The 11893-nt window shown below is 37.7% G+C and overlaps 1 protein-coding gene across 1 annotated transcript; it reads left to right on the top strand.

The window, feature by feature from the left end:
- Nucleotides 1–8051: 8051 nt before the first annotated feature.
- On the top strand, nucleotides 8052–8756 carry LOC121253478. The gene has a single exon (XM_041153489.1). The coding sequence runs from the start codon at nucleotides 8052–8054 to the stop codon at nucleotides 8754–8756; it is 705 nt and encodes a 234-aa protein (XP_041009423.1).
- Nucleotides 8757–11893: the final 3137 nt, after the last annotated feature.

Genomic DNA, 11893 nt, shown 5'->3' with positions numbered 1-11893 from the left:
GTACAAGAATAGCTACCATACAACTATCCAAATGGCTCCTTACAAGGCATTGTATGGTAGGAAGTGTAGATCACCAATATGTTGGGGTGAGGTAGGGGAAGCAAAGGTAATTGGATTAGAAATCATTAAGGAGATGACAGAGCAAGTCAAGCACATACTCAAAGGATGGCCATAGCTTAGAGTACACAAAAGAGCTACGTCGACAATAGAGGAGGGAGTTGACCTTGAGGATGCTGACTTGGTGTACCTTAAGATATCACTAATGAAGGGTGATAAGAGGTTTGGGCTAAAAGGAAAGCTAGGCCCAAGATATGTTGGACCATACAAATAATGGGAAGAGTCGACCCATTAGCACACCAAGTGGTGTTACTAGTGCAGTATGAGGGGATACACAATGTGTTTCACGTTTCCTCGTTAAGGAAAAGTTCTAGAAACCAACAATCTTGGGTAATTGAACCAAATTTGGTTCCATTACAATCGAATCTCACTTATGAGGAGAATTCGGTAAGAATCGTTCATTGGAAAGAGCAAACATTGCGATCTAAAATCATACTGTTGGTAAATGTTTAGTGGGGAGACGTGGGAAACAAAGAGTTCACTTGGGAAAGTGAGCGGGTCATGTAGGAGCAATTTTCACATTTATTCAATCCATAATAATGAGCTATAACGCACGATGCGAGGGTGTCGATAAATAAGCCTTTAACCCATTCTCTTCGAACACATTGTCAAGAACTTGCATAAATATAGAAATGGTGAGAGCGAAGAGATTTGCCCATAGGGCAGCAATGCCACCTGAAATAACGCATTGATTCCTAGAGGGGCAATGCAAGAGAAAACGATTAGAGGCAGAGCGAAGGAGGTTAGAGGAGGAGCGTCGCTGAGACAAAGAAAGTATTCGAAATACTAGAGCCCTGATAATGGAGATGGTGCAACACGATGGCACCACTATGGCACAACAAAGGAAGAAAAGAACGGTGCCAAAACGTGACTAGAAAGATAAGGACAAGGGTGAGCATTCCCAATGTCCTATGGTATCGAATCCAATGAGGAGTCAACTAGAAGGTAGCCTAGACGGAGTAGGTGCATTAGATATGAAAAGTCATCTCATATCCCTCTTAGAGATGGTGAATGTTAGGCTGCTGAACCTGTTGAGGGAAAATCCCATCTGGAATCGAAGATGACCGAAGGCATTGAAGGATCTCCCATTTGAGATCCCTTCCCTTTGAAGGGTAGAGCAAGGGAGAACCCTCACCAAATTTCAGAGGAGGAGATTCCTTGTAAGGATGGGGAATTTGAGGGTCCCACCAACACCAGGAGATAGACCACCAATGCGGTTGAGTAGAAAGAAAGATGAGGAACAATCCATTGGTTGATGAAGCAAATTGTTGCGGATATTGCAAAGTGCAGCTAGTCCATCTTTTGGGCGAGCAAGCATCTTGTAGACATCCTAGCAAATATGTCCCAGAGCGAGATGGAGATGAGTGTCTCATCCCATGGTAGGCAAGCTATAAAAGTTGCCTGCCTTGCATGGAAGAACAAGGAGCTGAAGAGGCTAGTGGCTTTAATGAGAGAACAACCACTTGCCTAAGGCAAGCAAGGGTTACTCGTCTGAGGTCAGAACAACCAAGCACATATTGTATCAGATATGAGAGCTTTCCAGAACAAAACATAAGATGCTTAGAAGAGTGGCAGTGTTGTACGCAGAAGCCCACACTCCCCAGAATGGTCACATTCGGAGTAGATCTGCTGAAGGGATTACGACTCAGGAAGTCATATCATTTGAACTCAGAAGCATTGTCCGATGCCATCTGAGGAGTTGGCTGGCCGTTGGAAAATGTAAAGCATGCCTTGGCCGTCTAAATCAATCATTCTGTAGTGCACCAATCGAGGCCAAATGATTCCTATTCAAGTATAGTTGGAGTCAGAGAATGTTACAAGGAAGTCTAACAATCCTATGCTATAAAATTGATTTCGACATGGGAGAAAATCTCACTTTTATGATCTTAGGCACCTGAGATCTCGTGGAGCCGAAACCCTTAGAGGGAGCAAGGACAAAATGAAGCGATTGAGTAGCGAGCCCAACGATGTGAGGTAGGTTAGTTTCTAAGACAAGACTGAGGAATGTTGGGTGAATGTTGTATCTAAGATTTTTGTAATTTGTCCCTTTCTAGCATAAAAAATATGTTTTGGATCATTATATTTATCTTATGTTCATTTTTTTAAGACTTTGAATCTGTTTTTTGTTTTTCACTGATTTGTGATCCCGATGTGTGAATTTATATCTTTGTGTGGGTAAGTGTACCATGCATCAATATTCAGGGGGTGGGATAGAGTTCCCCGTGTCCATTCCCAGAGACATCTCCATGAGCCTCAAACGGGTAGAGGGATTCCCCGTGAATCATTAGGGTGGGGTGGTATTGTGATGACCTCACTTGATAGTCAGATGTAAAATCTCTTGGCATATCATGTGTTTGTGTCTTTGAGTTGGTTGGTCGGATAGACGTTCCCCATTGCAAGATGTTATCTCCGTATGAGGGTCGACCTGCATTGGGTACATGCGAGTTGGCTTGCACGATGTCGATCAAGTAAAAGGTATTTCCCCGATGTCAAGCGGTGGAACAACTCATCCCCTGTTTGCCCATCAAGCAATGAAATGTTTGTGTGAGGAAAATGTATGTGTGACGAATATCTATGTGATGAATTTCTATGTCTTGGCAGTTGCACCGAGTGAAATCGATATTATTTTATGGATTTGACCTACTGGAGCGATGGGTGATTCCTTGCCTAAATAGTATTCAAGTTTTAAAAGTACAACGTACGAGAGGGTAACTCGTTTGAGGGTGATTCCTCACCATGTTTATATAAATATGTATTTCACTTCGAGGTGACTCGTTTCCATGTTTATTGACCCATGTGTCTATGCCCCAGAGGATGATTTGTCGCCAAAGCATACATATATGTGTTAGTTCACTATTTACATGAACTGTTTATTGCATCATCATGAGCATTATCTCTCATTAGCTACTTTTGTCATGGCTGCCTAACCTACCTATGGTTTCACTCTTGAAGCCATAGACTTTGATGTAGAGTTAGAACTGGGAATGATACCTGAGGAGGAAGAGCCAACCCCTCCCCAAACCTAAAGACGAACGCCTGTCTCTGTTGTAAGCGCTATGCATTGTTCTGAGTTGTACTTAGCATTTTGAAAAGTGGTGATCAACTGTAATTGGTCTGCCACATATTAGGCGATGAACATACCATTTTGGGTTATATGGAACTCTATGTTAATGTTTGTGAGGAATGACAGTGTTGTTTTCTAAAATGTGTTTTAGATTTTGGTACCGCTGGATATAGTTTACTGACTAAACCTCTATCTTTTCTATTGCGATCTTATACCTATATCTCACACGTGCACATCCATCTAGATGAGGCACGACTAACTTGATCAAATCTTGGGTGTTGACCTCCTTGCTAACACCCTTAACACCACAAAACCTTGCCAGGACCTTTACACAAGGGACGAGGCACCACAGTTGCAACATGACAACTAGAAGAATGTGGAAATGTAAATTATATGTTTATTTGGGTGGGCGTGTGTGCCTTCAAGATCTCAAGGTCAATGAGTCAAACATAATCTGACTTTTGGTATTCTCTCTTTTACATTGCAACATACCATTTATTGTTAATTTTGGTTTATTAACCTTGAACCTCACATAATCTTCTTATTGACCTTGATTCCTTAAGTTGGCCTCTCTTTGGAGTCTTCGCAGTTGATTGTGTTGAAAAATTTTCTTTTCACTTACCACGTGATGTCGAGTGGTTATTGGATGTGGATATTATAGGTCACCTGTGTTTGCCCAGATGGCCAAAGAATAGGTGGAGATACCCTCCCTCCTCTTCTTCGGGTGGTGTTGCGAGGGGGTGATGGTGCGATCACCTCCTTTAACTTCAATTTAAAGAAATAAAATAAAATGTTTGTTTTTTTTATTTTTTGGTGGTAAAAAGGAGTTCTTTACTTAACTGAATGTCTTTTATTTTATCTTTTTAATGATATGGAAATATACAAGCGCGCATATCTATAAATATATATATAATCCTATCGAGGGCTCCCCTGAGTAGAGGTCCACCTACTTGCTGCATGTAGGTCTCCATTATTTTTTCTTCATTCCAATCATTCCTTTTGTGTGTGCATGCTATGGATGGTAATCTGGAGAAGATGTATGAGTGAATGTTGTTAACAGAAAAGGAAGGGGAAGTTCTTGTGGTGGATGAAGCATCTCTAGATGGTGCTCTGGATAGAGGTGGAAGATGTTTGTTTTTTAAACTTCACATTGTTAAACACTTCTACAAGGAAGCCTTCAAGAGTATGATGAGGAAACTATGGCGTCTTGGTAAGCCGATCTCTATTAGGGATGTAAGTGCAAACTTGTTCATTGCTAAATTCGATGATCCTTGGGATAAAGAACGTGTTAAACGAGAGGGTCCTTGGGCGTATGTTAAACACTTGGTGTTGACAAGTGATGTAAAAAGGCTTCAACAAGTACATCAAGTGTTGTGCTCAGAGGCACTCTTTTGGGTTCGTATCCATGATCTTTCAATTATGACTAGAAACTAGAAGATGGGAAATATTATTGGTAAGGAATTAGGAAGAGTGGTGGAGGTGGATTTGGAGAAAGATGAATTAGCCTGGGGGGAATTTATGCGTATTAGAGTTGGCTTGGATGTGATGAAGCCATTGTTGAGTGGAAAAAAGATTTGTGTGGGATCTTTTAATCCTATCTGGGTTCTTTTCTCCTATGAATACCTCCCAAATTTCTACTACGTATGTGAACCTCTTGGACACAGTCGTAAGGATTGCAATCAGGGGATGCCAACCTTGGAGTAGTTATCAGTTTCTACATTTCCATATGGACCCTGGCTACATGCAGGTAACTTTGGTGATTATGGGGGTCTTGTGCATGATAGGCAATTTCAGCAGAAAGATAGCTGTATTCCGGCTACTCATGAGAAAGTTCAAGTCACTGACAACTCTCCGATACATTAGAATATGGTAGTTGATGCAGATAACATTTGTGAGGAGGATGTTGGGGTGTAGATTTCGGTTAATTTTCAAAATTGTGATAATGATCCTAAGTTTCCATTACAGGGGAGCAGGTAAGGTGGAGCATATCCTGGGCCAACAGTTGTGTTGCAAGTTTCTAGGAGATAATTTAGGAGAGTTACCTAGTGAAGATTACATTGGTCTTAGTATGGATAGAGATCAACAGAGGGATAATTTGTCATTTCTACTGGGGGAGACTTTTGTAAATGAAACTGGCGGGAAGAATATGTAGGAAAAATAAGAGGAATCCAATAACACAACTCTCTCACGTAAATGGAATAGGGTTTTACGGCCTTAGGCTCATAAGCCTCTATCTATCAATGATCAAGGGGGTTCTAAAAGGGCTCTTTGTTCTGATTCTTGTGTGGAACAGGCTAGAGCTTCCAAGAGACTGAAAAATAAAGCATAGACTCATGGGGAGAGTGAGGACACAACCAACAGTTATCGGTGGAGGCTAGTACACAGCCCCACTGAGATCAATGAAGGTCTTAAACTGGAATACACGAGGGTTTGGGAACCTTCGTGGTATTCGTGCTCTTTCTAATCTTATTAGAAGCGAAGATCCTGATGTTTTGTTCTTGCAAGAAACAAAACTCAATGTTGCAAAGATGGAATTATGTAGAGTTCGCTTAAGGTTTAATTGTTGTCTAATAGTTAAAGCTATGGGTAGAGGTGGGGGACTAGCACTAATTTGGAAAAATGAAGTTCAATTATCTAGCCTTAGTTACTCAGCTTCTCACATTGATGCTAAGGTAACTAATAATTCAAGTTAGTGGTCTTGGTGCAATCTATTTAATAGGGCCTTAATCATTCATGGCTCTATATCTTACTCTGATCACCTCCCAATTTGGATTGAGTTAGAAGGTGCAAACATTAGAAGGGGTGGTTCAAAGCCCTTCAGATTTGAGGCAATGTGGCTTGGGGAAGTTGAATGTTAAAAAATAATCAAGGATGAGTGGACCAAGGCTGATTCTCTGAGTGGCTTGCAAGGTGTTATGAATTGTATTTTTGGCTGCAGTTCAAGATTACAAAGGTGGAATAAGTCAACTTTTGGTAAGGTGCAAGTCAAGCTGCAAGAGGCTAGAAACAAGCTTTCACTGGAACAAAAGAAAGATCCAACAATTTTAAACTCTAGTGAGGTTTGTGCTATTGCTGAAGAAGTACAAAAATGGATGGATAGAGAAGAGATAATGTAGAAACAAAGATTGAGAGCACTGTGGTTAGCTGAAGGAGACTAGAATACAAAATTCTTCCATGCTAAAGCTTCCCAAAGGAAGAAAAAGAATTGTATCTCAAAGTTGATGGATAATGGGGGCATTTGGAAAGAAGGAGAACACTGTGATCATTTAATTATTAACCACTTCTCTTCCTTGTTTACCTTTGCAGGTTCTCAAGATCAAGAAGTTTTTCTTGCTAAAACGGAGAGGAAGGTCTCTGCTGAAATGAATGATGGCCTTATTAAAGAATACATGGCAGATGAAGTACTCTAAGCTATGAAAGAGATGCACCCTACTAAAGCCCCAGGGCCTGATGGCATGCCACCTTTATTCTATTCTGGTCTAAGATTGGTAGTTCTGTCACTTCTTCTATGTTAAATGCTTTGAATTATTGTGACTTCCCACAATCTATCAACCACACATACATCACTCTGGTTCCTAAGAAGAAATGTCCTAAAAAGTTAATGACTTTAGACCCATTAACTTATGTAATGTCATATATAAGCTAATATCTAAGGTTATTGCTAATAGGATCAAGCAAGTATTATCTGTTGTAATCTCATATTCTCAGTTAGCTTTTTTACCTAGAAGACTTATTACAGACAATGTGCTTGTGGCTTATGAAGTGTTACATTTTTTAAAGAGGAAAAAGAAAGGAAAGAAAGGTTTTATGTCCCTTAAGCTTTACATGAGTAAAGCTTATGATAGGATGGAATGGAGCTTCCTTGAATCTGTTATGAGAAAGTTGGGTTTTCATGAGAAAAGAATTCAACTTGTGATGAAATGTGTTATGACCCCTTATTTTTCTGTTTTAATAAATGGCTCACCAACTGGATTTATAGTTCCTTCAAGAGGATTGAGGCAGGGAGACCCCATCTCTCCTTACCTATTCCTTTTGTGCATTGGAGGATTGGTTAGCCTTTGAGAGAAGCTGAGAGATCAAGATTTGTCCCTGGTATCCAAATCTGCCACGGGGCCCTTAAGCTAATCCATCTGCTATTTGTAGATGATAGTTTGATTTTCTATGCTACAGATGTGCATACGAATACTAAACTACAAACTTTGTTGAATCAATATGAAGTGGCTTTAGGGCAACAGTTAAACAAAGCGAAAACATCAATGGTTTTCAGTGCAAATGTGGACATGGATAAGAGGTAGACTATTATGAACTTGTGGAGCTCATCTCAAGTGCAACAATATGAAAAATATCTAGGGCTGCCTCCATTAGTAGGCAGGTCAAAATCTAGTGCTTTTGTTGATATCAAACATAAAGTCTGGCTAAAATTGCAAGGGTGGAAATGTAATATGTTTTCTCAAGGAGGAAGGGAGATTCTTCTCAAGGCCATTGCTTTGGCAATTCCATCTTATGCCATGAGTTGCTTCAAGCTCCCATCTAAGCTTTGTTCTGAGATTGAGAGTATGATGGCCAGATATTAGTGCGAACAAAAGAATGAGGAAAAGAAAGTGCATTAGATAAGCTGGAAGAAAATGTGCCTATCAAAATCTAGTGGAGGGATGGGGTTTAAGGATCTTGAGACTTTAATATGACTATGTTGGCAAAACAAGCTTAGAGATTATTGTAGAATAAAGAGAGCTTATTCCATAAGATATATGCTGCTAGATACTTTTCTAATGGAAACCTATTGGAAGCTTCCATTGGTGGTAACCCCTCCTATGCTTGGAGAGGAATATGGGAGCCCAAAAACTTGCTTGTGAAAGGTGGTAGATGAAATATGGGAAATGGAAGATCAATTCACATCTTAAGAGATGCTTGGATTCCTGGGATTCGAAATTTGAGATATGAACTGTGTGCTGGAAGTTGTAACCAGAGGGATGAGCAAGTCTGCCAATTGGAGGATCAGGTGTCTTCTTTAATTGATCCTAGTATTAACTGGTGGAATCTATCAAAAGTAAGAGCTCTATTCAATCAAAAAATTGCAGATGCTGTTCTAAGACTACATCCTAGTGCCTCAGGTGACATGGATAAGTGGCTGTGGGGGCATGAAAAGTCAGGTATTTTCTTTGTTAAAAGTGCCTACAGATTCTTTAAGACTTGCTTGGTATCTGATTGTGGTGAGCCTTCAAATGGTGCTATGATGAAAAAAATTTGGAATCCTCTTTGGGGATTAAAACTTTCTCACGAGGTCAAAGTTTTCGCTTGGAGAGCATGCAAGAAAAGTTTACCCACTAAGGCCAATCTTATCAACAGAAAGCTGGATATTAGTGGGCAATGCTGTTGCTTTTGTCAACACCAGGTGGAGGATTTAACCCATGCTTTGTTGTTATGTCCCCCTGTTTATGAGATCTGGGTTAGAAAATTTACTGGCTTGCAACACGATTTCCATATCAGTTCCTTCATATCAACTGCAATGGAAATCTTTTTTAAGGGTTCAACTAATGAGTTGACCGATTTCTTCTTAATGGCTTGGGGCTTTTGATTCAGAAGGAACAAGATGGTCCATGACCAGATTTCTTTACCACCATAACAAGTTATTGGATTTGCTTTCTCGAAGAAATTGAAGACAGATATTGCATTACATCAGAAGGGAATTCCTATTACAAAGGATCTACTGTATAGGTGGTCAACACCTCCTCAGGATTTCCTCAAACCTAATATTGATGGGGTCTTCTTTTTTGAGTTGAGTAAAGCTGGTTTAGGTGCTATCTTAAGGGATCATGTGGGAGATGTTCTTATAGTAGTAAGTAGAGCACAATCTATGCACTTGGAACCAGAGCAAGTAGCAGCAGTGGCTTTACTGAGAGGCTTATAGTTTTGCTTGAATATTGGTATACCTAAACTGATTATTGAAAGTGATTGCTTTTTCTTGGTGGAGGAAGTCAATAAGGTAGCTGAATCAAATATTGCAATTAGAATAGTGGTTGCTGATATCAAAAGTCTGATGCAAAGATTTCCTCAATGCAAAATCCAACACAACAATAGATAAACTAATGAGGCTAACCATCGACTTGCTAGACATGCATGGTCCATTGAAGACATGAATATTTGGTGGAATAGTGTTCCTCCTTTCATTGAGAATGTAATTTTCATTGATCAACACTATTGTACCTTGTCTTAAGGTTTTTATACCTTGATGAAATGAAGTTTTTCCCTATCAATATATATATATATATATATATATGATATGTACTATAAATATAAAAATTTTCACAAAAGTAAATCTCACAAATAAATTGATATAGTTTCATATGATACTTTAAATCTATTTTACAATAAAATTAGTTTTATATTCTAACGTCGTACCACATCAAATCACGCTAATTTGTAGGTTTAATTTTATGACTAAAACATTTATATATATATATATATACGTATGTATGTATGTATGGAAGGGAGGGAGAAAGAATATGCTGGGATATCGCTACTCATTGACAAAACCTTATCTACGCGCAGCTCCCATCATTACAGATGTAAGAAAAGTAGACGACAAAACTTGCATTGCAAACGTCTCTATCTATTCACAATATCAAATTGGTTTATAGCATATGGACAAATCTTTGCTTCTTTTGAACGTTCTATGGGTAGTACTATGGTCCTATTCATCTTTTGGGTTCACGGGTAACATATTATAGGAAAATACTTTGTCACAAAGAGATTATATAAAAGTAAATTTACAAATTGATATACCTTGATGTGGTACGTCAAATTGAAGTTACTTTTATTATAAAGTAGATGTAACTAATTTCATGAAACCATATCAGTTTGTGAGTTTATTTTGTGTAATTTCTTTATATCTGTAGCAATTATCTATATTATATTATAATATATGGTACTCTCACAAACAAATTCTCTATATGTTTTTTTCTCATATATAATAGTATTAGATTGATGAGATAGTTCAGAAGGGCAAAAATTGTTGGAGGCTAGGGCTGTGCATTCGGATATCTGGGAGGATCTGGATCCAGATCCGGCTTTTTAAAAGCAGGTGGATATCTGCCAGGATAAACCGGATTGAAACCCGGACAGATATTCGGTTTGAAACCAAATATCCGGATTTTATACCTTTTTTTTTTTTAGAAAAATTATGTTTTTAGTTTTTACACGTATTGTTTTTTAAAAAAACGTTCTAACACTTTTTAAGAGGCTTTTTTTGTAGGCTTTTATATTTATCATTTTTATAGACATTTTTTTATAAAATGAATATTTTTATAGGCATTTTTTGAACTTTTTTTTATTGCCTATTCAAATTTTTATAAAACAAAATAAATAATAATAGACATCAACACACACAATACAGTACAGATTTTATATTATTGTTTATATCGTATTGTAAGTCATTAACTTTACAAGGAACAAATAGTGAAAAATTCAAAAGTAGCAGTCAAGAATTGTGGAAGAACATTTGAAGTCAAGCCCCCTTACCATCTTCATTGTGAGTTGCGGGAGAAAAAAACCTGAAAATTAAGAAATTAGTAAAAAATCATATCCCAAATGGTATTCATATATATAAAGAGAAAAAATGATATGGAGTGTGTCAATAAGGAATGAAAGGTTGGAAAAATGGCTTCAGTCACAACATCTAGAGGGATTAATAGCAAGAAAAAATAAAAAACAAACTAGAGATCAAAGAAAAGAATAAAACCAAACCAAACTCAGTTTCAAACCAAAAAGGAAGGAAAAAAAGGTTTAATGAACGCAGTGGAGAAATAGAGAACTTCAGATTCTTGATATACAACATCTAGAGAAATGAATAGCATGAAAAAAAAAAATAAACTGAAAATAGACTAGAGATTAGGAAAAAAAATAAAACTCAAATCCAAACAAAAAAGAAAGGGGACAAAAGTTTAATGAACACAGTTCCAACATTCAGAGACATGACTAGCAAGAAAAAAAAAAGGAAAATAGACTAGAAATAAAACAAAAAACAAAAACAAAAAAACCATATACCCAGATCCAAACCAAAAGGAAGGGAAAAAAAAATAGAGAACTTTAGATTCTTGACATACAACATCCAGTAATGACTAGGAAGAAAAAAAAATGAAAATAACTAGAAATCAGGAAAATAAAAACAAATAAAAAAATACCTGAGACCCAGATCCAAACCAGAAGGAAGGGAAAACAAATAGAGAACTTCAGATTCTTGACATGCAACATCTAGAGAGATGAATAGCAAGAAAAAAAAAGAAGAATAGAGATTACAAAAAAAAAAAAAACCAAACCTAGATCCAAACCAAAAAGAATGGAAAAAAAAGTTTAATGAACACAATTGCAGCATCTAGAGAGATTAATAGCAAGAAAAAATTGAAAATAGACTAGAGATTAGGGGAAAAAAAAATCAAACTAGACCCGGGCATTCACCTCCATTTATTAATAAAACCCTCACTCAGGCAGAAGAATAACCATACTTCAAATAAAAAAAAAGTATATATCCCCACAAAAAACTAGTGTCTAATGTAAGGGATGCCTAATCTATTTATGCATAAGACCCCTAAGCCATCCCAGACCATTAACTTCTCCAATGAATTCCAAATGTCCTCCCTTAGTCCCATACCTTGCCAAAAAATCCGCTACCATATTAGTTTCTCTATAAACATGTTTAAAATGAACATTAAGAGA

The sequence above is a fragment of the Juglans microcarpa x Juglans regia genome, chromosome 2S, assembly GCF_004785595.1.
Source record: "Juglans microcarpa x Juglans regia isolate MS1-56 chromosome 2S, Jm3101_v1.0, whole genome shotgun sequence".
Lineage (NCBI taxonomy): Eukaryota > Viridiplantae > Streptophyta > Magnoliopsida > Fagales > Juglandaceae > Juglans > Juglans microcarpa x Juglans regia.
The sequence above is the reverse complement of the archived record's forward strand: the minus strand, read 5'-3'. Positions and strand labels throughout refer to the sequence as shown.